This window comes from Rhinolophus ferrumequinum, chromosome 14 (genome assembly GCF_004115265.2).
Source record: "Rhinolophus ferrumequinum isolate MPI-CBG mRhiFer1 chromosome 14, mRhiFer1_v1.p, whole genome shotgun sequence".
Lineage (NCBI taxonomy): Eukaryota > Metazoa > Chordata > Mammalia > Chiroptera > Rhinolophidae > Rhinolophus > Rhinolophus ferrumequinum.
The window spans coordinates 58,070,795-58,098,008 of record NC_046297.1 but is presented as its reverse complement, the minus strand read 5'-3'; the positions used below and the strand labels follow the sequence as shown (position 1 = coordinate 58,098,008).

Here is a 27,214-nt window from a genome sequence, read left to right as displayed (position 1 = left end):
AGGAGAGTCAAGGCTAGAACATAGGGTTTCTAACACCCAGTCTGCACACTTTTGAAAATAGTCTTACTATTTCTAAATTTTTACTTTCTCTTGCATCAAGTTTTAGCCATTATAATTATTATATATGGCCTTTATTTAGCTTTATAAAAATTAACCAAGATAAGGAAGTAAAAAATTTTTTGTTTTGTTTGTGCTTATTTTTGGTAGTTTTTGTGGAGGGTGTGGATTTTGGGGGGGGTGGAGTGTAGGGGTTTGCACAATTTAAGGGACAGGCATGGAAGGTCATTTTATGTTCAGAGATTAGAGATAGTCCATGTGGTTATAATGTTTTGGGGGAAATTAAAAGAAACATCTTTTAATCTTATTTTTGAAAGCAACGCATTTATTATGTATGAATCAAACATAACAGAAACCATAATAAATATTGCACAACATAAATTCTTGGGTAGCCTTTCCCATCTACCCCACCCTTCACTCCTTCATCTACTCCCCAAAGTTAACCAGGGTTGACAGTCTGGGGGGGAATATAATAAGAGAACAAACTGGAAAAGTAAGTTTTCAAATGGATCTGGAAAGACTTAAGTGTCTTATGTGGGAATTTTGAATTTTTTTCTTCAGGCAGTGTCGCATTGTCAGAAATGTTGACAGGAGGATATGCCATAACCAGAGCTACATTATGGGAGAACACAGCTAGGAGTGACTAGAATTAAATGGAAGTGAGGACACCAGTGAGGGCAGGCTGTTGAGTTAACACAGGTAGAGAGATAGTGAAAGCCTGAACTCGGTTAAGTAGTGTGGTTTTTCATGTAAAACTGAGACTTTGATTTCCATTTTATGTTCAATGTAAGTCTGCCCTTGTTATATAGACCACTGTTACTTAATTATATATTTATGTATCAATGTGTGTATTTATTTGTTTCAGAGTTAAAGGTCCTAAAGATACACATCAATTTTTCTTTGGATCAGCCAAAAGGAGGTCTTCATTTTGTGGTACCCAGTGTAGAGGGAAGTATGGCAGAGAGAGGTGCTCATGTTTTCTCTTGTGGGTATCAAAATTCCACAAGGTAGATTATTAATTCTTATATATTTCAGTTAATTTCATTTTTCTCTCTCTATATATATAATATACAGTATATGTATTTAGTGTACAATGAAAACTACCACCTTGATCCCCCAACCTTCTCCCCCTTCTGAATCTTGTTTAATCAGTCATTCCTCCTCAGTCTTCCCTCTTCTCTGTCCTTTTCAAGACTACTGTTCTAAAATTATCTCAAATCTTTAACTTGAGATAAATTAAACTAAAACAACGTATAGAAAAACAACATACAGAAAGTAAAACAACATATGGAAAATTACACAAGTTGTCAATAGAAAGCTCAATACATTTGCTCAAGTAAGCCGTGGAATCCACACTCACATCAAGAAAAAGCACATTACCACAGAGCATCACAGAGTCCTCCCGCCACCCACTTCCATTCACTATTTCTCCACCTGATATTTTCCTTCCCAAGGACAACCGCTATCCTGATTTCTAAAATACCGTAGATTAATTACACCTGCTTTTGAACAGGTGTAAGACCTGCTTAGTTAGACCTGCTTTTGAACTTTAAATGGAAACATGCGTTATGCTTTTTATATCTGGCTTTTTGTTGAACACAATGGTCGTGAGATTTACCTTAATTTTTGTGTATAATTGTAGTTCATTCGCATAGTTCTATTGCTCATTACATGTTATTGAAATATATTTGACAATATGTGTTCTCTCAGATTATTAACTCCTCCAAACCAGCCATGATGTCTTCTTTGTGTTTCCGTTCCAGGTACAAACCCTGGCACTTAATCAAACCCGACCTTAATTGATAGAAAGTTGGATACAAATTTCATCTCTGGTTTTACCAGCACTGTTTGAATTTATACAATGCATCGTACACTCCAAAAAAGCAGTTTCTTAACTTATGGAGTAGATTGAATATTAATTGTGTTTCTTAAAACAATAAGCTTTTTTAGTATCTGGAAATGAATGCTACTTAAAAACTGACTAATGTGAATATATAAGTGAAAATTATTTTTAATTTAAAAATTGGAAATTAAGAATTGCTTACTTCTTTTAAGGTTTGAACTGAAGGTACCACAATTATATATTTTCTTAATATGACCAAATAATATTTGGAGTCAGGTTTCTGTCTTTAATCAAATTCTTTCACGTTGCACAGTAAACGACTTCAACTTCGTTAGACCAGTAGTTGACATTTGCTCTTGTACGTATTCTGTAAATGTTAAAATAACTTAATGTGGGGGGAAAACAATGTAGGTTACACTTTCAACATATTTTCTATACTGTTGTTCTTTTTTCTAGATTTTGGTTCCCATGTGTTGATTCATACTCTGAATTATGTACATGGAAATTAGAATTTACGGTGGATGCTGCAATGGTGGCTGTTTCCAATGGAGACTTGGTGGAGACAGTGTATACCCATGATATGAGAAAGAAGACCTTCCATTACATGCTAACCATCCCAACAGCTGCATCAAATATCTCCTTGGCCATTGGACCTTTTGAAATACTTGTCGATCCATATATGCATGAGGTATGGCGTCTTGCTCCTTTCTCTCCTTTCACTCTTTTACTCCTGATAAAAAGAAAGATATTAATGAAATATTCAGTTTTTCTTAACTCTTCTTTTCGCTCTCAAGAATATCACTACAGCAAAAAGGTTTTCCTGTCTGATATATTTAATAACATGAATTCCTTTCAAAATGTTGTCATACTAAAATTTCAGACTTTTTCCAAAAGAGGGCTTAGCATTCAAAAAGAGCTTCAAGTATGCCTTGATTAGAATATAGCTTGATTTCTGTAACAAATTCTATTATTATTGTCATCTTTTTGTTTGGCATATGTTTATGAATGTTTTTAGTCCATCTCTGGAATCTGAAAAATATGACAATTTCAAATTAAAGAGCAACATTTGTTCTCACTTCAGTATACATTGAGGAAAAGAGAAAAAACTCAGGCAGGGTTAGAATTCTGGTCAACATACTCATGAAGGCCCCCCCAGTTTCCTCCCATCCCGTATGTTGTGACAAATCATGTATCAATTGACTGGCTAGACAGAGCTTTAGGCCTCTGCAAGCTTTGGATTTCTGGTGGTGAGAAAGTAATTCATCGGTTAGTGACCCTCTTCGCTACTGCACACATTTAAAGTAACATTTGATTGAATATATTTTTATTTACTATTAGTCTTTTATGTTTTCAATTCTAGTTATTATTTTTTTAATATAATAAATATTATATTAGGCTTATACTGTGACCATGTGTATCTCAACAGCATTTCTTTGAGTTATGTGATCAAAAATGGAGGGCAGCCAGGTTGAGACTATTAGTGAGCGCCTCAGTCTGCTTTTATGTTTGCTTTCCTGAAATTCACAAGGTTTTAAACCTTGTGAAAATATTAAAGATGTTTTGTGAGCAGTTTTGTTTTTACTGTCTTGACAATGTCTCTTAAGAGTATATTCACTGATAAGATTGGCAGTGAATTTTCTTATCTTTGGTAAATGACCAACTTTAAAATCATTTGATGAGTCCCTACTTTGTGTTTTGAAGAATTTTTTTTCCCCACTCTGAGCCATTGGATGAGAGAAAGGTAAATGACAGTTAAGAAGTATTTTTCTTGAACACTTACTTAGAGCCCATGACATAGTCACTCTGTCTCAAATAAATAGCTTTAATTTTTACCCCATTATCAGTAGATTTGCTATCATGTAGGTTTGTCTGAAAGTGAATCATTTTTTTGATGAATAGTAATTTATTTTTTGTTTGTGTATCAAGAGAAGTGCTAATCACGATGCAGTTTGGGCCCTGTCCATTAATAATATAGAGCTCTTCATCCCTCTCTAATCTGTTCTTTATAATGCTATTAGAAGAGTAATTTTTATCATACGCTTGAACATTCCTTGCCTCCACAGTCCTGCGGTAATCAGAGCTCTTGAGCATGGCTTTCAAGATATTCTAAAATTTGACCCTAATACTCCTTTCTAGATTTTTTTCTAATTACTTTTTTACTTATTTATGTTTGTTGCATTCAATATAGTTTATTTCGATTTTCCCGATCAGACTTTATTTCTTCCTATCTCTGGCACTGTTTGTTTGGGATGTCCTCTTTTCCTCTCCTTACCTATCAAACTTTCGTTCAATTAAAAAAGATTAGCTCTCATTCATTCTCCTGAATGAAACCTTGCCAGGTCATTCTAGTTAAGAGCGATCTCTGTTACCTTTGATGCCATTCCTTTGGCACAGAATCAGGAAGATGGTATGTGATATTTGTGTGTTGTGTCCAAGGTGTGAGATGTAACCTACTAAGAAAATCAGAATTACTATTTCTGTTGCAGGTATTTCTTATTTCCCAAATAGCAGCAAGCTCCCTTGCAGCTTTCAATGTGTAGTTGAGATAGTAGAGGAGGATGACAGTAAGTTTTCCGTATGTACAGTAAAGATAGTGTGATTAACATTATTAATTGTTAACATGGTACTATGACATGTGCCATATTCACTTTGTTAGATATCTGTGAATCAAAGGGAGATCTATAATAAGTTTCGGAAATTTAAATCTTTCTTATTTTGTATGCATATGCAGAAGAAATTTTAACTTAATTTGGAACCAGTTTTATTTTCTTTGGGTCTGAGCATTTCACAGACTTACAATCCATCGTGAATTTAATTTTTAAGTACAATAAATATTTTGTAAAAATAGTCAGTAGAACTAATCACTAATTTTACACCAGCATTTTCTTGCAGTACCATTAATTTGTAAACAAGAAAAAAAATGGGTTTACGTGAACATTTGTTTATAATTGAGATAATTAGGAAACTTAAAATATCAAAGTTAACTTATTTAATGATCTTCCTCCCTGCTTTTCATTTTCAGGTTACTCATTTTTGTTTACCCCAACTTCTTCCATTGCTTAAGCATACCACATCATATCTTCATGAAGTTTTTGAATTTTATGAAGAAATTCTTACATGTCGATATCCATACTCTTGTTTTAAGACTGTATTCATTGATGAGGCTTATGTTGAAGTGGCTGCTTATGCTTCCATGAGCATTTTTAGGTTGGTATTTCTTCAAGTTTGAAATTATTAAATTAGGGTAATGATGTGAAAACAGGTTATTTTGTGATCAATTTTAAGACATGTTTTGACCTTTTTTCCTTTAATGGAGATATGGTTGGCTTTGTAGAAAATCTAGTGTTTTTAAAATTAAGAAATGTAGAAAAGTATAAAGAAGAAAATTTCAGAATAATCCAAAAGACTGATATTCTCTTCATCCAGAATTAATTGATATTAATATTTTACATATTTTACATCTTTTTTCTGCTTATGCAATTTAAAAAACCATACAAGTTATATGTGGATAGCTGGTGAGTTTTTTTATTTAGCATTATTTAAAAATTTAATATTGTCAGAAATTTTCTTGTAAGAAAAAAGAAAAAGAGAACTTCATTTTCTTTTTTCCTTTTTTTCTTTTTCTACCCTCTTTACTTCTCCCTCTTCTTCCTTTCATTTCTTGAAAAGTTCCAAATTTAGAAGTTACATGTCTCACGGTCATTTTACTCTTTCGGGGCCTAAATTTTCTCATCTGCGAAAAGAGATAATAATACTGCCTCTGCATTCTCCAGAGAGTTGTTAGAAGGATCTGATGGGTCAATGTATATGAAAGTAAATAATAGAGCACAAAAAATGAATGGTTGTTTGGAAAAGATTTTTGAAATGAGAAGAGCCTTTCATAGGAGGACAAGTTTCTGGTTAACACACCAGTTTCTGATTAATGATGCTTTCCCCTTTCCCCAAAAAGGGTTTTTATATTTTTTGTGGAAATCACTGGGAAACATTGCAGCCATTGCTTTAAGCAAAACTTATCAAGATTATGGATTTCAGCTACATTTTGAAAAGATGTCAGAACTCTTTGGGAGAATATTCTGGTTTTTCTCTTTTATGCCTAACTTAAATTCCATGTTTTAAAAGTGTGATTATTTTAATTTGACTCAATAATTGTTTATTTCTTGGTTATAATTAGCTGTGTCTTCCTTTAATTTCCAGCACAAATCTGCTACACAGTGCCATGATTATAGATGAGACACCTTTGACTAGAAGGTGTTTAGCCCAGTCCTTGGCCCAGCAGTTTTTTGGATGTTTCATATCCAGAATGTCTTGGTGAGTAATTTCAAAGTTTACAACCAATAAAAAAGAAGGAATTGAGAAATTTTGTTTTTATTTTCTTTTCCTGCAGTTTAAGCTGACTTTGTCCTAACTGCAGATAGTTAACTTAAAAAACACTGTTCTGTATATATACATATATATATATTTAAAGAAAAATAATGAGTACAAATTTCATCCTAAATTTTTGGCCATGAATTCAATATAATGAATTCCATAATTTGCAATAAGAATAAGGTAAGAATTGTGAAAGCAGCGATTTCCTTAAAAAAAAAATACTAGACATAAAAGGACTTCAGTATATATTAAACAATAGTCAGAATTCTAATGTCAGTGTTCAGTGTAGTTGATAATGTTCAAGATAATGTTTAAGGTAAAATAATGGTTCTCTATAATAGTGATAATGAATAGTGAAGTTTCCCGTTCATGTCTAGCTTTGTACAATTTACCTGAAAGATGTGGGAGTTAAGAACACTTTATTTTCTCTTTAATTAACTTCAGATAAATTTGAAGAAATACAGAAAACTTCTTTAAGATTGTAATTTATAATTGTGACCGTTCTGTGCTATAAATAGTATGTAAATATATATATATATATATTTTTCCCTTTCTTGGAGGGAGGAAGGCAAAGGGTAAGGCCTTTTGATTTGCAGTTTTCCTGAAATTACATAGTTTCATTAAAGAAAAGTGCCTGGAACATGATAGGCAAAATGTTGCAATGAACAAATGAATGAATGGTTAAAGATGTGAATGAATAAATGAATGAGTGGTGTCAATGGCCTTTCCTCTTGAGAAACTGAAAAACTAATTAATTAAACTTCAGGCCGGCTCGGTGGCTCAGGCGGTTGGAGCTCCGTGCTCCTAATGCCGAAGGCTGCCGGTTCGATTTCCACATGGGCCAATGGGCTCTTAACCATAAGGTTGCCGATTCGATTCCTCTACTCCCGCAAGGGATGGTGGGCTGTGCTCCCTGCAACTAAGATTGAACACAGCACCTTGAGCTGAGCTGCCACTGAGCTCCTGGATGGCTCAGTTGGTTGGAGCATGGGCTCTCAACCACAAGTTTGCCGGTTTGATTCCCTCAGGGGATGGTGGGCTGTGCCCCCTGCAACTAACAACGGCAACTGGACTTGGAGCTGAGCTGCACCCTCCACAACTAAGACTGAAAGGACAACAACTTGACTTGGAAAAAGTCTAGTACACAGTGTTTTCCAATAAAGTCCTGTTCCCCTTCCCCAATAAAATCTTTAAAAAATAAATAAATAAACTTCAGGTTTTGGAATCCCACTGATAATTATGCATGGGATTGGCAGTAATAGAATGTGGACTGTAAGAATTCAGCCGTACAGTCCTGGCTACGGGCAGGTATTATTTTAGAGGCAGACAGTGTGGACAGAGTAGGACAAGGGAGAAGCAGTAGTGCCAGAGTACAGCACAAACATGGGTACATTATATGGAAATAAGACTGTAAAGCAATCTTACCATTAAAGGTGAAGCCAGGTGTAAAGATGGTGTAAGGAATGTACAAGTAGAACTCAGCTGGAGGAAGTGAGAAAACCAAATAATTTGTTAATAACCGATTTTCTTTAAGAAGGCAGAGAAGTATACACTAAACTTGTTCTGTTATCCTCTTGGGTCTTCTCTGAAGAATTTTTATGATTAAAAGTTTACATTTTTACTTTCTGCTTAGGTCTGATGAATGGGTACTGAAGGGAATTTCGGGATATATTTATGGACTTTGGATGAAGAAAACTTTCGGTGTTAATGAATACCGCCATTGGATTAAAGAGGTAAAAAAGCTAAATCCATTATCCACTTAGCAGTCAGTAGTACATTATAGTGTTCTCCTGATTTCCAAGTTGCATGTCCTTTACTTTTAATTATTGTAAAATATTAAATGTCATTTGAAAGTCTATTTTTTCCCCACATAAACTGAGAATCACTTTACTGAGAAAGAGTAATGGTCGATTTTATCTAGTTTCCATTGTCAGTGTTGGCCTCCAAAGAGGTTTTGCTAAGGAAGAGAATACTTAAGGTCGTTACCCATCAAGTTAGTCATTAGCTATATTCCAGCTCCTCATAGTAGTCATTTTTACTGTATCTCACTTCCTAAATTTGTTTAGGGTTCGAGAGTCAGATTGCTTTTCCTGTCTGCCTCATACATTTACAAGCTCTGTGGCTTTGGTGAATCTTTCCAAGCCTCATCTGTGTAAGGAGAGTAGTAGTAGTGTCACTCCATGGATGGGAATTGTGAGACATCATACATGTAATGTGCATGGTCCCTTGTACATAGTAAGTGCTTATTATGTACTGGCTAGCTCTTAGTGCATTTATGCTCTCTGTCATTGTCACATCTTTTTTCTAGGATTGAAAGATTTGGCCCAAAAGAAAAAATCAACTGTATTTTGCCTAGCCCATTGTGTTCATGGACATACACATTTTAATCATATCATGCTTAGCTTCTTCCTTCTCTTGTGGGAAAATTTCAGCCTTTACTATGTGTATTAAATAGATTCCCTCGTCATCTCCTTTTTCTCATTTTACATATCTTTATCATCCAACTCTGAACTTAAATAAGCCAAAAAGTAATTGTAAAAGATTTCAGACATTTAGAACTATAAAAGAATTCCTACATCTTGAACTGGAAGAGTCCATTCTTCATTTCAAAAACTATTAACAAAGGGGAAAAAATAACATATAGCACTTACCATGTTTTGGGCATTGTTATAAACATTTTATAAACATTAACTATCTTAATCCTCCTAACTATTCTGTTATTATCCCCATTTTACAGATGAGGAAACTGAGGCACAGAGAGGTTAAGTTATTTGGCCAAAGTTACACGGCTAGTAAGTAGTAGAGCCAGGATTTAGACCTGGCTTTTAACCACTTCACTGTGATTATTATTATTATTTTTTTTACCACTTCTCTATTCTGATTGTATATTATTTAAATTAGTCATGAATTTCCAGCACAGTTGTGTTATTTTTTTTTCACTTAAGTTTTTTTTTCTTTTTACTGCGATGTATATCATATTAGAGATGAGTAGAGAAGTTTTCAAATGATAGATTCCTAATGCAGTTTTATTCCCATTCCTTTTTACTTGCCTAAATCCTCCATCAGAAGCAAAATAGAGAAGGATCTTTAGAAATAAACTTGCAAAACTAGTCAGAGAGGTTGGGAAGAGCCATTAGGAAAAGTTGCCAGGCCACTGGCCACCCCTGAAGTCACAGAGTTGAGAAGCCTTTTAGGCTCTGTCATTCAGCCAGCTGTGTAGAGTGCTTTGTTTATAAGAACATAAACTGCTCTCCAAATACATATAATTTATTTCAAGAAATTTACATTCTAATTCTGGGAAATGAGAAATCACAGTTCAGTTTTCAATTTGATATGTAAAACAATTTTTGCTGACTCCTCTATTTTTATATCTTTTTAAGGAGCTGGACAAAATAGTGGCATATGAACTGAAAACTGGTGGAGTTTTACTACATCCCATATTTGGTGGAGGAAAAGAGAAGGACAAGTATGTTTATTGTTCAGAGATGACATTATAAACCTTATTGTATGGGATCACTCATTTAGTTTCATTTGTATGTGTGTTGAGGCCCACACAGGCCAAAATAGTAATACCAATAGTAGGTAATAACTGTGGCCACTGATACTGGTAATCTTCTCATTACTCCTTTTGTTACTGTTTTTATTATGTGATGGCTATGAGTGGATTTAAACCTTGAAAAAATGCTCTTAAAAGTGGAATTCTTTTCTTTTTCCCATGTAAATTTCCTTAATGCTACTATATCATACTGTTCTCATAAAAGTTTTAAAACAATGAAAACAAGTATTTTGTTCTCATATCACTAATTACTGTTTTACGTCTAAGTAGCTACTTTCAGCATTAAGACATCCTACCTATACCTGTTTATTTGAAGCTTCACTTATCTAGATGCTTATTTACTCTTTCCTTTTTTCTGTTTGTTGTCCTCTCTCACTTTCTTTCTCTTCTTTCTGTCATTCTCTCTGTTTTTCAGCAAGTCCCTGTAAAGGAGACAGCTACTTAGAACAAATTAATGGTGCTAGCAGATTCTAGGGTCCATGGATTCCCTAAGGGAATATGGATTGAATTGGATGGGAAATTTTTCTAAATTTTCGCTAACCATTAACTGAAATTTTGCATTTTCTTTACTTATGAACATAGGCAACAGACAGTGCTGTGACTTTGTTAACAACAGAATCATGGATATTTTCCTGTCACATTATAATTGTTAGCAGATATTTTGAAATATTCTTTGCACTCATCACTGCCTCAGAATTACTGCAGTAGGCCTCTGCAAGATCTTGTTATTTAATACATTAATAAACTAGCACATATATTGATATATATTAAGTTTTTAATATTTTGATAATTACATTTCATTATAATTAGTTTTTTTTGTGTGGTTATTCTGTAAATTTATTTTGTACATTTTAAAACACTTTATAGAATTAGCCAGACTACCCAAGTGTCTAAAAGCACAACAAAGGTTAAGGAACTTGAAGTTGTATAACCAGTAGCCTTTTCTTTGTTGTAGCATGGTCACTGAGGAAAGATGAAGTCAGTGGGAAAGCATAGGAATTTGGAATTAGACAAACTTAGATTTTTATTGTAATTAATTTTTGTGATCCAAGAAGATTGCATGACCTTTCAGAGTGTGTGTGTATGGGGGTGTGTTTTACTGTGTAAAGTGACAGTGATGATCCAGCTTAAAACCAGGTTGGTTGTGAGGATTATTCGAGATACAGCTTCACACACAGTACACACATACTCAGTAAGTGTTAGTGTCTTCCACTTTTTTCTCCTGGCTGCCTGCAGTATGGCAGTTTCCTAGCATAACATTAGGGCATTCCCATGGTGTGTAAATATTATTTACACTAAATGCTTTTACCTTGGTTCTGCACATTTATTTAGTTCTTGTGGTTTGTTTAATGTTTTTAAATTTATGTATACAAGCAGCACATTGGGTACATGTTCTTTGAAGAAATTCAAAACGACAATTTAGAAGCATGTGGAGTAAAAAGTAAAAGAGCCTTTTTAGCCCTCTTTTGCCAACCCTCACTTCAACCAGTTCCTCTCCTTGGAGATAACTGTGATTATACATCTCGTATATTGTCTTCCAGTATATGGGACTTTTTTTTGTGTGTGTCTATATTTATGTGTATATGGCATTTACAAAATGTAATTCAGTCATACTCATTTTACTGTGTATTTGCTAACCATATTTATATATTTTGGCAAGCATTCATGTGACTATACATAAATTTACTCTTTTCCATTTCAGAGCTATATAATATTCCATTGTACTTTGGAATTTATTTAACCTTTTCCATATTGCTGCTTATAAAGCTGCTTATAAGCTTGGAAGTAATAAGTGAAATATGAAAGTAATTTTTCAAATATAAAATTGGCAAATACTTAAATTTCAACATGCCACATTTTTAAGGAAGTGTAATGAATGCTTTTATACATTGATTGAGAATATAATTTGGTACAGTGATTTTGAAAGGTAATTTATTGGTACCAGTCAATTTTTAAAAAGGTAATTTTTTAGATTCAACAGTTCTACTTCTAGGTATGCAATATAGAAATTCTACTTCTAGGTGTTTGCTATACAGAAATACTTGCAACATGTGTAAAAAGATGTTCACTACAGCATTATTTGAAATAGTGAAAAATTGTAAACATCTTAAATGTTCATATATGTCATATATATTTTCTACAAAACTACCTCTCTTTTAATTTGCTGATGATCTCTTTTATCGTGTCAGCATTTCTAATTTTTTACATAGTCTGGTGTTAATGTCTCCGGGTTTTATAAATATATTTCCTTTGGAAGATTTTTCCCACCCCAATATTATGGACAGCAATTTTAAAAATTTATTTTCTTCTAGTACTTTTATAACTATTCTTGTTTTAGATACGTAATTCATCTTGAAATTATTTGTGTGTATGCTTTAACCTTGAGATATTGATTAGACTTGTGTTGATTGTATTGATGAATTTAGACCACCTTGAAATATTTACACTACTGTTGTGTCTTCCTAGCTAGGAGCTTGGCATGTGTTTCCATTTATTCAAGTTTTTAATGTCCTTTCATAAAACTTGATTATTCTCTTCCAGTTAAGTTTATTTTGGGGTGTTTCCTAGTCTTTGGTTGCTCTCATACTGAGGAAATTGCATGGTCTTCCCATGAGGATTTTGATTTATTGTCCTGATGTGGCCATGAAATGTATTATTTATTTAATATTCAAATTTGTTATAATACATAAATCTGTTTATTTTTTTAGTCCGGCATCCCATTTACATTTTTCAATAAAGCATCCACACACACTCTCCTGGGAATACTACACTATGTTTCAGTGTAAAGCTCACCTGGTGATGAGATTGATTGAAAATAGGATCAGTATGGAATTTATGCTACAAGTAAGTCTACGTTAAGAACTTAACAATTGTGAAGATCTGTTGTGCATGTGTATGTAATCTGAATACTATTCTGTAGAATAGGAGTGGGGCATCTGGGTTTATAGCTGGTGTTCTAGTACTTTTCATTAGCTGATTGCCCGCTAAGGTGCCTGTGCTTTTTGTGTTTCCTCAGAGGTAGAATGGATATCAGTACTTGACCCACTTAGTGCAGGATTGTTATGAAGATAAAATTAGAATGTGAGGATGAAAGTAAAACTTATTTATATATATGATTTTGTGCTTGGCATTATTTAGAATATTAAGGATTAAGTGCCATTTAGAAATATTTTCAATAGAAAAAAACAAACTAATAATAAAAGATGTTTATTTTTGCTACTGCTGAATTCTACTATGTATTTTAAGCAAGTTTTGGTGTAAGTAGTTGAGATGTAATAGTTGAGGTAGTAGAAACCAGATATATTATGAATGTTCAGCTGCTTTTTTTCATTGATAACATTCTTAGAGGTGAGTGAAAAATAGCTTCTTAGTAATCTTTTTTTAAAAGCATTTTACGTTTGACCTAAAATTAAGTTTCTTTAATCCTTCTATTCTTCACCTTGCCTTCAGAGTAAACAAAAGAAATATTAAACGAGAGATGATCTATAAAGAGCCAGTCAACTTTTTAGGAGGGTATACATGTTAATGACCATTCTCAACTTCATAAATAATGTTTAGTTTCTATCTAAAGCTCATAGCGCAATAAATTATAGGTATTATATATTATTCTTATTATAATTATTAAAAACACAATATTCATTGTTTGTCCAGGACATCATTAAAATTCAGTTATGTTTAGAGGAAGAATGGTCTGGCTGTTTAAATCTTTGCATGCTTCTGCTGGTAATAGTCTTTAACTAGAACAATCTATGTAGTCAAATGTGAAATTACCATCTTCTGTAATTGACTATAATAATGTCATAATGCAAAACGGGTGTAGTGTAGAATTGAAAGCAAGGTATATATTATGTTATACAAACTTACTAAATGACACTTACCTTACAGGTTTTCAATAAACTGCTAAGCTTGGCTAGTACTGCTTCATCTCAGAAGTTCCAGTCACATATGTGGAGTCAGATGTTGGTTTCTACATCGGGGTTTTTGAAATCCATCTCGAATGTCTCTGGCAAAGACATTCAGCCTTTAATAAAGCAGTGGGTGTATCCTTTTAAATAGCAGTTCACCAAAGGGGGGAAGGAAATAAGGGTATGTGTGGAAGGGGAAGGAGGAGAAGATTTGGGGTATGAAAGGAGGTAGGAATTATTTAAATTTCTCAATAATAGTAGAAATAACCAGGAACTATAAATCATTTCTTCTAAGGGTGCCTACTAATCATTGAGATACACATATACACATCTACATTTCTAAAATCTGGCATATTTTAAAGTGCTTTTTAATGTGTGACTATAGCAATAGGCTTGATGGTAGGGGAGGTAAATAATGCACCAGACAGACCTGTCGGGTTATTTGTAAAATAGAATGGTCTGGTGACTTTTAGATGTGGTTAGAGGTTGGCACAACTCGAGTGGTATCTTGGAGCTTTTCCATTTTTACATTTCTCATTTCAAAACACTATTACATTAATAACCCAATAGAGTGGTTTTACTTCTTTCAAAACACAAATTTATTAATGTTTCAGAAATTTTGCTTAACTCTGGGGAAACATTTTTCACAAGAATTTTGAATACTTTGCCACCTGGTTTACAATGAAATACGCTCTCAAGCTTTGAACTGGTGGGAAGGCATTTTTTGAAAATTATTACTAACATATTGAATATTTGTTTAGTACATATTTATATCAGTATGCAAAAATTCCTTTACACATCTTCAGAGACCAGAGTGGAGTGGTAAAATTTTATGGAAGTTTTGCATTTAATAGAAAACGAAATGTTTTGGAATTGGAAATAAAACAAGATTATACATCTCCTGGAACCCAGAAATATGTGGTAAGTTTTTTTTTTTTCCAAAATGGCCTTTTGCATTGCTTTCTCTCCAATTTCAGTATAAGAAGGGTTTATAGTTAGGGACCTGGTTAGAAGTTTCATAGTGAAATTTTGTTTGCAAAGAATCAAATGAAGAAAACAAGTATCAGTGAAGAGAATAAGGATTACAGGTGGAAATGGAGATTTCAGAGGACACACATTTTCCCAATTTTCCCCTGCTTTGGTACCAACTGCCTTTATGTGTCTATAGATACACATCATGTATAGCATTATTTTATATCTTGATATGTATACCTATACACGTAAGAAAATGTATTGCTATCTTTCTAGCACTATCTTTCAACATTTTGTTTCTTTTTAAAGGGACCACTTAAAGTGACAGTGCAGGAGTTAGATGGATCCTTCAATCATACATTACAAATTGAAGAAAACAGCCTTAAACATGATATACCTTGCCATTCCAAAAGCAGAAGGTAGGCATTGGATCATAATTATAAATTGAAATTTATAGTTACATTGTAAGTTTTACAGATTAAAACCCCAAAATAAAAATCCTAATGTAACCTAATTTTTTTAGGTGGAGAACATGTTATCTAGTATCTTTTTTCCATTTTACTTTAAATTAGTGTTACAAACCATACTTCATTTGCTTTCTGTTCTTGACAATATTTTTATCCTTAGAACTAAATAATGAATTTTACAATTTAGGTTTGAGGGTCCTTATTTTGTAGGGGTAAGGGAGGTGGAATGGAGTTTGAATTTTTGGAGCCAGGAAAAATTCAAGGAAGATTGCTTAGGTTCATTCTTATTAGTCTCGTTGGATTAATATTATCTACAGGAAATATTGGGGAAATGGTCATTGAATTTAAAGGAGGGAGCAGAATACATATGTCATGAAAAGCCCTTGCATCTTCTGTACTAGGGGTCTTTCTCCTTTTTCTCTGTATCACCAGTGCCCTTACAGAACATTCTTGATGTCTTTCAAAGGCACATTGTCAGTTTACTTAAAAGAGTCCAGCAGTTCATCTTTGATTTAATGTATTTTTTCTTTACCACTCTTTTTTTTTTAAAATCAACCATTAGCATATATTGTCAGTAGTGAAAGGTGAGGACATCTTTGTGCTTTACTGGAGGAATGTTAGTTAACATCAGAATTTTAGGAACAGAAGTCTTATATGCATGACTACATTTAGGTCATGTCAGACAGATGAGAATGTCAGTTGATTTTGATGGCCTTCATAACTTGATTCTGAAATCTCCCTGTAATTAATCAGTCATTCTTTCTCTGTGAAAATTCTTTCTTACTTTAGAGTGAAATCCCCATTTCTTGTTTTCCTGTCTATCTGTGAGATTGGGAACATCTGATTGCTACCCTCTTCATAGCATTTCCTCAGGTTTTTTTCTCTCCATTTTACTTTAAGTTAGTATTACCAAACGTTCTTCATTTGCTTTCTGTTGTTGACAGTATTTTTTCCTTAGAATTAAATAATTAATTTTACAATTTAGGTTTGAGAATCCTTATTTTGTAGGGGTAGGGGCGGTGGAATGGAGTTTGAGTGTTTGGAGCCAGGCAAAATTCAAGGCAAATTGAATTTGGAAACTTATGTCATTTGGAAATTCTTTGGTGTGAAGAACACCGGAAGATTCTTCTCTGTTCCTATGTTTAGTCATCCTCACCCAGGTTTTTAGTGTGTTATCCAGTATATTTTATTATTCAAGAGTAATTTGCATAGAAGCAGTTGCTTTTGTTTTGCTTACCTTAAATCTTGTGCATATTAATTAATTGTACATATTATTTAGTACTATTAAGATGTTTTATAATTAATCATTTCATATAGGACAGCCCCTTGCTGTCCTATGTTCAGAATTATTTATGTTTTATTTCAGGACTGGTTATTTTTAAATTTTTTTAATAAAAGATTTCTTTATTGATAAATCGCTTTTCTGTATAAAACCGCAGCTACCAGTTCTTGAGGAAAAAAAATAGATGTTTTAAGTTGACATTTAATTGCCTGTTTTTACTTTTTGTTAAACTTTGGTCAGAAATACATTTTAAAATTGTTTATCTCCTTCCCTTCAACTTCAAAATAAACATTGTGTTGTGTTTAAATTCTATTACATTTACTGTTCCTTCCTTAGGGTATCTTTTAGTGTTGCGTGAAATCCTTAATTTGAACTTCAGCTACTCTTTATCTCCTTTCAGAACTGGAAATGTTATGATTTAAAACTTAAACTTTTTCTAAAATGTAGGAATAAGAAGAAAAAAATTCCACTGATGAATGGAGAAGAGGTTGACATGGATCTTTCTGCAATGGAGTAAGTTTCTTAAGTTCAAGGACATAATGTTTTCTGCATTCTCATTTGTCTTGTTATGTACATCTCAAAGTATGTAAATGTCCTGAATTAGTGCTTTTAAAACTTTTGAAAGGCAGTGGAAACCTTATATTAAAAGCAAATCTGACACAAAATTGTACAATGGAGTACTGCTTAGTCATAGAAAAGGTGAAGTATTGCCATTTGCAACAGCAAATGTGGATCTTGAGAGTATCATGCTAAAAGAAAAAGTCAGACAGAAAAGGACCAGAATCAAATGATTTCACTCATATGTGGGTTATAAAAGAAAAAACAACAAACGAACAAACCAAACAAACAAACTCATAGATACAGACAACAGAATGGTGGTTATCAGACAGGAAGCGGGGAAGGGGGTTAGGGGAGAATGAAGAGGGTAAAGGGGGTGAAATATAAGGTGATGGAAGGGTGGTGAGCATACAATAGAGTATACAGATGTTGTATTATGCAGTTGTACACCTGAAACATATAATGTTATTAACCAATGTTACCTCAATAAATTTAATTGAAAAAATTAAAAAAATAATTAAAGAGGAAGAAGTAAATCTAGCCTGCCCCCGGTGAAATTAAAAGGAAGTACAGGATAATTGTGGGGTGGTCACAGTTCCTGCTCAGGCAGCTTTCTTTCTCCCCTGCTGGCTTCTAGAGCAGTGCTTCTGAAGCTATCACATGCTTGTCAATCACTTGGGGTTCTTAACATTCAGTTTCTGATCCAGCACTTCACTAGCGAGTGCTCATAATTTGCATTCCTGATGAGCTCTCAGCTTTTTGAGGCTCTCTGTGTTTGCAAAACACAATTTAAATGTCACTATTCCAAATTTTATTGACTTTCAGTTTTAAAAATAGCTGAAACTCTTTATTGATCCATATTGTGCCTGTATATCTTAGATTAGACATTGTGATAAAGTTGAAATATATTAAACATAATGAGAAAGTTGTCATGTGATTTAAAAAAAACTGAATACAGTAAAACTCCAGGCAGTCTTGAATACTATTTGTAGAAGAGAATCTGGGTAATAAATGCTTTGTTTTTATTTTATAAGTATATAAAATTGAAAAAAATAACGAAAATTGTATTTTCCATCAGTGCTGATTCCCCTTTGCTGTGGATAAGAATAGATCCTGATATGTCAGTACTGAGGAAGGTAGAATTTGAGCAAGCTGATTTTATGTGGCAGTACCAGCTCCGCTATGAGAGGGATGTCGTTGCACAGCAGGAGTCCATCTTGGCCTTGGAGAAGTTCCCCACTCCAGCATCACGGCTGGCACTTACTGACATCTTAGAACAAGAACAGTGTTTCTACCGAGTAAGAATGTCAGCTTGCTTCTGCCTTGCAAAGGTGAGATTATTACATGCAATAGCAAGAAAACAAGATGAGTATTGCATGTTTAAAAAAGAAGAAACCAGCAAACTCTGAAAATGAATTAAAAGCTATAGTCTTTAATTTTACTCGGTAGCCAGTCCCTTGAAAGCTTTTGCCAAATATTTTTAACAAGACTGATTTGAAAGAAACATGTTTTGACCTGAAAATAGATAAGGCACTAAAATTTTATAATTGTCAAACTGAGAGTCAGATTTTAAAACCAAAAGAATTTTTCACCATTTTATTGACTTGCCAACCACATTGTTAAAGCAAAGAATGTATTTGGTAAGAAATTCATTGGTTTCAGTGATGTTTTACATGATAGTACATGAAATCAGTTCATCTTCACTGACCTACTGTGGTGATTACTTCATCTTTTGGGCTTAATAATCAGTATTAGTGGTATGTAACTTAAGATGATAGGTTCTATAATATAACATGCTAGAAAAGTTAATTTATTAAGAAAACTAAATATTTTTCTTTAGATGCAAAATAACTGAAGGTAGAACAAATGGAAACCAGAAAAACGCAAAAATTTGGCCAGAAATACTGGGTTCCAGGTATTTAAAAAGCATCTTGATAATAGGTTCATTCCCGTTTAGTGACTCTCTTGCCTTCCTCACTGCTAAATTCATTTGTCCAACATTTCAACAGATTGTAATGTTTTAGATTTGTTTTATCTTTATGGTAACTAGTGAGAAGTTGGATTTCTACATTCAATCAGGTATATGAGGGAAAAGATGATTTTTCTTTGATAATCATATGCTAAGGATATAATTTCATTGCTTCTAGAAAGATCTTTGTGATTCTTGCATGCTAAATTCTTAGCAGATCCATAAAATTATTGACTGCTATATATAGTTAATTATAATTTTCTTCTTTTCAGACATTTTTTTATACACTAAAAGTATCAATAGCAAGATATCGTTTTTGTGTATGCATTTTTAGAAACTTAAATGGTAGCACTGTACTTGGTTTGTTTTTCAGTTAGGGTAGAGTTTAAAACCGTATTTAAAATCCATGGTGATGTTTCTAGCTGATAAATTTAAAATGCTAGAATTACATCTGTCTGAAGGGACAAACACAAACAGAAGCTTTTTGCAAACATGTTTTCTTAAAACATAAAAAATGCTCCAATTTAGAAATTAATTTACAGAAAATAATTATAAGTGTACATAAGAATTGGGGGGTGAATTTGTCGTTTTCTTGGAGATGATAATGAAAAGCTAAAATATATTAAATTTCTGAGAATTAAAGTTGAAAACTAATCCAGTTGTATTGAAAACTTTTAGAAAGTTGTTTTATTTAAAACTGTGTTTGCAGTGGTGATGGAAATTACTTGTTTTCTAATTATTTGCAGATTGCAAATTCAATGGTGAGCACGTGGACAGGACCACCAGCCATGAAGTCACTCTTTACTAGAATGTTTTGTTGTAAAACTTGTCCAAACATTGTGAAAACAAACAACTTTATGAGCTTTCAAAGTTATTTTCTACAGAAGGTACAGTTTACTTTCTAAATTTCTTATGATTGTTTTATGCCGCTCTCTCTATATCTCAGTTTCACTTGGAGACTGTTCAAATAATAGATGTGTTTACTATCTTCTGAGAGGTTTTGCCTTTGTTCTTTTGCTGCTAAAATTTTGTCCAAAATTTTATTTAAGTGGTTGTTCATTGATTTAAGAGCTATGGGCAAGTAACTCACTATCCACATTAATACTAACGTTAAGTAGAAGTGATTATTTTGAATTTTTGGCTGGTTACCTGGGGGATGGCAGTACGGGTAAGTCCTGATGGCAGGCCTTCTAGAGTGGACAGTGTATGAGTCACAGAGCACAGCACACAACTCTAGTGTCAGGTCCATTTGTGCTACTCACTAGCGTTTGCATGAGGACCAGTTTCTTTACCCTCTGCGCTTCGGTTTACTCAATCGTGAAGTTTCTGTTTTTCAGAATTAAATAGGATCAAGCATGTGAAGTGTTTTAGACTATATTTATCACATAGTAAGTTTTTTATAAATGGTAATTTAGAAAGTAGTGGTGTGATGGAGTCACTGTTTCAGGAAGGGGTATGAGCATGGCAGGGTGGTCAGCATTTGGGCAATTAGGAAATCATTTTTAAAATGTTTTGAGTAATTTAATAATAATGAAGGCAGAGATTAGAGTTACTAGATGAACTAGAAGGAGGAGTGAAGTTAAAGTAGAAAAACACTAATGAAGCCTATTCTTTCATGATTTTGCTGTTGAAAAATATGAGAAATAAGACATGTTGAGGATAAAGCACAGCCGAGGAAAGGACATTCTGGGTTTGTTTTTGTTTTGTGTAGAAAGAGAAAAACCTTGGGGCATGTTTGGCACAGAGAGAGGAACCATTGGAGAGGGAGAGATGAAATATTTAATGGGAGCAAGTAAATGTAAAAAAGGGAAGATGGAGCGAATTCTGAAGGTATTAGTAGTGGGTTGGACACCGTTGAGAGGTTAATTTTAGAAAAGATAAAAAACTTGCCTTTTTTGGAGGCAAGATTAGAAATAAGTGAAATGATAGATGTTGAAGGAGATTTTACGCAAGTTGAGGTTTATATATGAGAGAGGGAAAGGAAAAGTATTTCCCAGCAACACTGAGACGCCTGCTGAGAGTGGCAGTCATGATTTATTTGTAGTGAATTTCATCAGCAGAACAGATTCAGGAAGATCCAAGTTTGGGGAAAGCCAGTATTGGTGTGATCAAAGATCTTTGGCATCCAGTTATTTGAGTTTTCAGGACTGAACATATGATGATACTTAGACATGTTGGCTCAACTCTGTGGCCATTTCACTCATTTATGGTATGGAAGCAGGTTAACGTCTGTGTCTGCCCAGTATGTCTCCTTCATAGATGGTGCTTCCATATATCAACAGATCAATGTTTTATATTGAGAATTGTGATCTATTGGTGAAGGAGTCATGAAATCAATTTGAGAGTTTTTGTTTGTTTTTTTAAATAAAAAATGATAGGCAGTACCATAGTGTAGCACTTATAATGAGGGCATGTATAAGGTATTTTGGGTTTTCTTTTTTGAGTTTATAAATGTGGCATCTAAGTGTGTGTATGTGTGTGTGTGTGTGCGCGTGCGCACGCGCCCAACGCTAGGTTGGGATGTCAGTGTGTTTCTTACTGTGGGTAGCCATCAAAAAAGTTGGAAAATCTGTGCTTTTGGACCAGTTCACCTTTCCCATAATATTTCTAGTGGCAGAAAAGAGAGATTAATACCTAAATCAAACTTGAGTCCTAAAAGGACAGAACAGACATAGGACAGATACTTCTATGAAAAAGCCTTTTTCTCAGTTGTTCTTCAAGCATTAACACTGACATTTGTTACAGTGTCGTAACACTGACTGTCCTGTTGCTTCTGGCCCTTCAAGCCATCAAAGGAGCCATCCTCCTCTTTGCTCCTCAGTTAGAGGGTATAGTTACTTTGAATCAGAAGAGGGGATAGTCCAAATCTCACTGTGCACTGGGGCCCGTGGTGTCTATTCATATCTGTAGTTCTGCCTTGAGTTGCTTCGTTTTACTGGTAGAGGTCACCACTGTATGAGTCAGGTTTCTACCTCGTTGGAAAAGTTGCCTGTGAAAATTTGGGAAGGAGAAAGTTAGGCTGCATTTCAGATAACTTACCATTTTCCCTTAAGCTGAGATGGGGTGGTCCTGAAGAATCAGTGTCTTCTCAGACTGATCATGAACTCTATGCTCCATGCCTCCACCCCACTACATTATTTAATCCCGACAATGGTTGTGGGGCTCCTGGTTCGTAAGCAAGTAGCTTAAATAATCCATTTTAGTAGGTAGTAGAGTAGGAATTGGATCATGGTTTTCTAATGTTAAAAAACCATGTCTTTTGCACTGTAAAACACAGAACGGACTTTATGTGATTTACATCACATATACTTTCCTCTAACAAATGAAGACAAAGGCACATGGGTTACAGAGTGCATGCATCCAGTTGTGCAGTTCTCCCCTTGGTTTTCTGCTCAGCTCTTCTCTTTTGTTAGGATTTTAGAGACATGTTCCCAGTGGGAGGGGTGGGAGTGAGGGTGGTTGGGCTCCATCCAGATACCCATGTCAGCCCCAGAATAACCCTTTTTCTACATGCATTGTAATGAGTTATAGTCATGAGTTTATATGCTTCATTTTTATTTTTTTTTGTAGACTATGCCAGTTGCGATGGCTTTATTGAGAGATGTTCACAACCTTTGTCCCAAAGAAGTCTTAACATTTATTTTAGACTTAATCAAGTACAATGACAATAGAAAAAATAAGGTAAGATACCTTAATTATATAACTACCCAGTGATATTTTGTTTTTAAAGAAATAGTTAGACTGTGAATTTATTGTTGAGTCCATTGTGCTTCATATTTCTGGAGACAGAAACATACAAACGGGATTTATTTTTAACCAGTGGATGAAAACCAAGATTAGCTGGTTTTTATATGTTCCTCATAGCTGTTGTAATGTGGAGATAGTAGTGCATCAAATTTGGGGAAGCCAGCTAGAACTTGTTTTGGTAAAGTCTGACAGCCCAATTTTATTTTGACTCCTTTTTTCTTTTACCAAGTGAGTCCCAGAAAATAGTTCCCTCTTGGGATAGCTTTTTCTTTGATGAATTTGACTTTTTTTTTTTTAATCATTATGTGTATTTATTCATTTATTTAGCAAATAGCTATTAGATGCCATGCTTCAAAATTATTTCACCTTGTTATTCTTACAATGAGCAAATGTTTTTGAGAATATACGCTATGCTAGGCAATGTACCATGTTAAATAGTGATTCTAAGCTCTCAGATTCAATGTAATAGGGAAATCAGACAAGTAAACAGTTAACAGTCAGTCATAACTGCTATAGTAGAGGTGTATATACATAATTTTCTAGGAGAATTCAAAAGTATTGCCTTCTTCCAGGGGTAGAGAGAAAGGCACAGGGAAGTTTTGTATGTAAGAGGTGATGCTCAAACTGAGTTATAAAGAGAAGTAGGATTTTCCAAGTCTGTGAATAGGGTCAGTATGGGAAGGAAGGTTATTCGAGGTAGAAGGAACAGCACATAGAAAGAGACATATAACTGGTGGGATAGGTCAAATTCATGAAAAGTTTAATAAAACATTACAACAGTAAAAAAAGAAAAACAAGTCACAAGTATGTTTATTTAGAAGTTTTTGTTGTCCTAGATGCCTCCCTACCCCAGTGTGTTCCACAAATTATTTCTGTTTCATTTTATCTCTTATAACCTCGAGATGATCAGATAAACTAGCTTGTTCAGTTAGGATTATAATATATGTGAGAACTGGATGTGGTCTGAAGGTAAATGTTAAATCTTTTGGTTTTCCTATTTCACCCAAAACCCATTCTCATTTTTGATTTCTGAGTTCATTCTGTGATCCAAATACTTAGGTCAGAAACAGTGATCAAATAAATGGACTTTTCAAAGTAGTTATCAGAAGTAACAATAAAACTATAAAAATACTTGAAGGAAACTTACAATGGTTTGAAAACAAAACTTTGTCCAAAGTATACACTTGTGGAGTAGTTTTTCTTGTTTTGTTTGTTTGTTGTTGTGTGCCTTATTTTTCTTTTCCTGCCCAGTATCTGAACATAGGAATGTTTAAGGACTCTGTTGTCATGTGTGTCAGTGTGAGGTTCTGCCTCCACCATGGATGTCAAAAGTGGACAGGTATTCCTCCTTCATGCCTGGCAGTTTGTGTTGCTGGTGGAATTAATTCGCTTGGACCATGTTCAAATTCCCATCCTAGAGCATCTGATTTGCTGAGTTTAAATCTAGCTACACCCCGATTGCCTTTCAATAAATTGCTTTTCTGGGATACGGATTTAGGAATTAATTTCCTTTTTGATGATTTCCTTTTCCATTTTTCTGCCTTTGCTAGAACTCCTATTATTCATATGTTATTTCTTATACGTCAGCCCTCCAATTTACTTTGTACTTTCCTTCCTTTTGTTTTTGCTCAAAACTTCTGGAGTTTTTTTCAATTTTATATTTTAATTTAATTTTGATCCTGATTCTCCGTATATTTCTTCTTTTAAAAATTCGTTTTATATTTCTTCTTTTAAAAATGTTTTGCTATTGGAAGATATGTCATTGGTTATTTCTTAGGCAATATTATTGATAGTTTTTGGATTCCCCCCCCGCCATTTTTTTTTTCCCTTGCATCCTCTATTTCCTTCAAGTTGCTTTTTTCCCTTTGTTCTGGTGTGTCTTTTTTATGTTGGTGCTGTCCTCAATTATCTGATAATATTTGGTCATTATCTGATAATATTTGGTTATGTGTTTATATATGAGAGTAGAGCACTAGATAGCGTATGTGAAGCTCTATTACAAGCAGGATTTGTGGACTGTGGTCTTCTTTTTAGAGGAATCTGGCGAGGTTACTATAAGAGTGGTTTTCATGTAGTAAATATTTGTTGAGTAAACTTATATATTACTAATTAGTGAATCTCTTTCACTTTTTTTCTCCATGTGTAACTCTATGCAAAGGACAGAGTTTGAGTACTTAACAGAGAACTTGCTTATGTTTTCAGATAAATTATGCTTTTAAGTTATAAATATTTTATTAATTTTTGAACAGAAGCGTGAATTTTGTTATATTCTTATAATTATTTTTTGGCTTAGTTTTCAGATAACTATTATCGTGCAGAAATGATTGATGCCCTTGCTAACTCTGTTACGCCTGCAGTCAGTGTGAATAATGAAGTTCGAACTTTGGATAACTTAAATCCGGATGTGCGACTCATTCTTGAAGAAATCACCAGGTTTTTGAATATGGAAAAACTTCTTCCGAGTTATAGACATACTATTACTGTCAGGTATGATGATTCTTTACATTTTCTTTAAAGTTATTTGTTTTATTAATTATAAGAGAAACTTATTTTCATTATAGAAAACTAGAAAATACAGTAAAGTTAAAGGAGAAAATTAAAATCCTATGATTCTGTCATCCACAGATAAATTATTACTATACTATTTTGGAGAGTGACCCTCTAAATTTTTTCCTCTTGTAACAGTATAAATTTTAAATTACTGGACATATATTGTATATAGAGATTTTGTATCCTGCTTATATCATAAATACTTTCTCATCATCATAAATTCTTCATAAGTATGATTTTTGATATATGCGTAATCTTTTATCCTAATGGATATTGTATATACATCCTTCTACTGTTAAGCTCTTTTAAGATGACTTTTCACTTCCTTCAACATCTTTGTATATGCCTTTTAAAAAATTTATTTCTTTAGGAGTTTGCTAAAATCAATTTCATTCACTGATTCAAACATGAACAGTTTAACTTGCCACATTTATTATTTACTAAGCTGTATATTATTACAACTTTTGGAGAAAATATTAAGTATAATAAAAACTTAGAAATTGGATTTCTAAACAAGTTTTAAAATTTGTTTTCATAGGATTTAGATATTTTTAATTTTTATGATCATTCATAGCAAAAATTTAACGTTAAAAATGAAAAGGATTCAGATCCTACCAATTTTTCAGTTTACTGTTATAGATTAATTTCTAATGCCTGGCAAACAAGGTTGATTGAAAACACTTTAACAAAAGTATTTAAGTGTAAATACTGTTTTCCTAGTTGTTTGAGAGCCATACGCGTGCTTCAGAAGAATGGACATGTGCCAAGCGATCCAGCCCTTTTTAAATCTTATGCAGAATATGGCCACTTTGTGGACATTAGGATAGCAGCTTTGGAAGCAGTTGTTGATTATACTAAAGGTAATGCATTAGAAATGTATGTGCATATCATTTTAGAAAGAAATGTTTGCTGTGTACCATGCAGGTATTTTAATTTTAAATTCTTGACTCACTGATTTTTGGTAAATGTAGAATTTGTATAAGAATTAGTAAATGAGGGAAAAGAATATAATTATAGATATTTTTGGTCTTTCCAAGAAGTCAGTATATCATTCTTATAGCTTTAATTACATGTTATTTTTGTGAAATTTCTAACTATATAAGAAGAATTCAAGAAAATGTCGTGCACCTTTCACAAATTTGTGAAAGTAGAACAAGAGACATAAAGGAGCTTCAATAGGGGAATTAGGGAAGGATTCATGAAGTTGATAAAAACAAGGCTAAAAAATGAAGACGAGAAAACTACATATTTATAACATTTTCAAAAATACAGAGGAGAAAGCTAAAGAGACGAAAATGTAAAAAATGTTAAGTCATGAAGATTGGACAAGTGGAAGAAAAGCAATATTTTAAGAAGTCAATAGAATACTTTGATAGAATACAAATGAAACTGACCTAAGCTAGAGTGTGATGAAATTTAAAATTTTAAAGTTAAGGAAAAAATGTGTAAGTTCCTAGGACTATCAAAGTCCAATTATTGTGTAACGTCAAAGAATAATGTGGCCTGTAACCTCTTCAGAATATGAAGAGTTCAAAAGACAGTGAACAAACGGCTAACATAATGTTTAAGGAAAATTATGATCTAAGATTCTCTCCTTTGCCAAGTTGTTGCTCAGGTAGCATTGACAGCTTAGAAGTACACCTCCTGTGTGACATTTAAAAACGTAAAATTCTCAAAGGTAATTTTCAGCTGATCTGGAAACGAATCAAAGTAATAGCTCAAGATTGTTGAAACTGAAATGAAAGACAGTGATGAGCAACTGCGCCTGTAAAATAAAGAGTTACGCTTAAAGATTTGTTAATATGGTTCTAAAATTTAATAGTTTTCAGATAATTGAAGTTCAAAAATAATTCTTTAAAAATACTCTGGAAATGTAAAAAATAACTAATCTACATATAAAATTCCAGATTTTAGCACTAAAATAGGAGATGAGTAAAGAA

General features: G+C 33.4%; 1 protein-coding gene across 5 annotated transcripts in view; it reads left to right on the top strand.

Moving 5' to 3' along the window:
• The window catches only part of TAF2 (TATA-box binding protein associated factor 2), a 71,399-nt gene that overhangs the window by 18,136 nt on the left and 26,049 nt on the right, over positions 1 to 27,214 (top strand). For 4 of the 5 annotated variants that reach the window (XM_033126624.1, XM_033126626.1, XM_033126625.1 and 1 more), the window contains exons 5-20: positions 923 to 1,064; positions 2,357 to 2,588; positions 4,923 to 5,107; positions 6,095 to 6,208; positions 7,902 to 8,001; positions 9,649 to 9,734; positions 12,533 to 12,668; positions 13,710 to 13,864; positions 14,536 to 14,650; positions 15,011 to 15,120; positions 16,898 to 16,963; positions 18,087 to 18,339; positions 19,724 to 19,864; positions 22,548 to 22,658; positions 25,018 to 25,211; positions 25,995 to 26,134. In XM_033126624.1, the coding sequence (XP_032982515.1) occupies positions 923 to 1,064; positions 2,357 to 2,588; positions 4,923 to 5,107; positions 6,095 to 6,208; positions 7,902 to 8,001; positions 9,649 to 9,734; positions 12,533 to 12,668; positions 13,710 to 13,864; positions 14,536 to 14,650; positions 15,011 to 15,120; positions 16,898 to 16,963; positions 18,087 to 18,339; positions 19,724 to 19,864; positions 22,548 to 22,658; positions 25,018 to 25,211; positions 25,995 to 26,134 (2,280 nt within the window). The remainder of the gene's footprint in view (positions 1 to 922; positions 1,065 to 2,356; positions 2,589 to 4,922; positions 5,108 to 6,094; positions 6,209 to 7,901; positions 8,002 to 9,648; positions 9,735 to 12,532; positions 12,669 to 13,709; positions 13,865 to 14,535; positions 14,651 to 15,010; positions 15,121 to 16,897; positions 16,964 to 18,086; positions 18,340 to 19,723; positions 19,865 to 22,547; positions 22,659 to 25,017; positions 25,212 to 25,994; positions 26,135 to 27,214) is intronic. The other variant, XM_033126628.1, reaches the window with a different exon arrangement.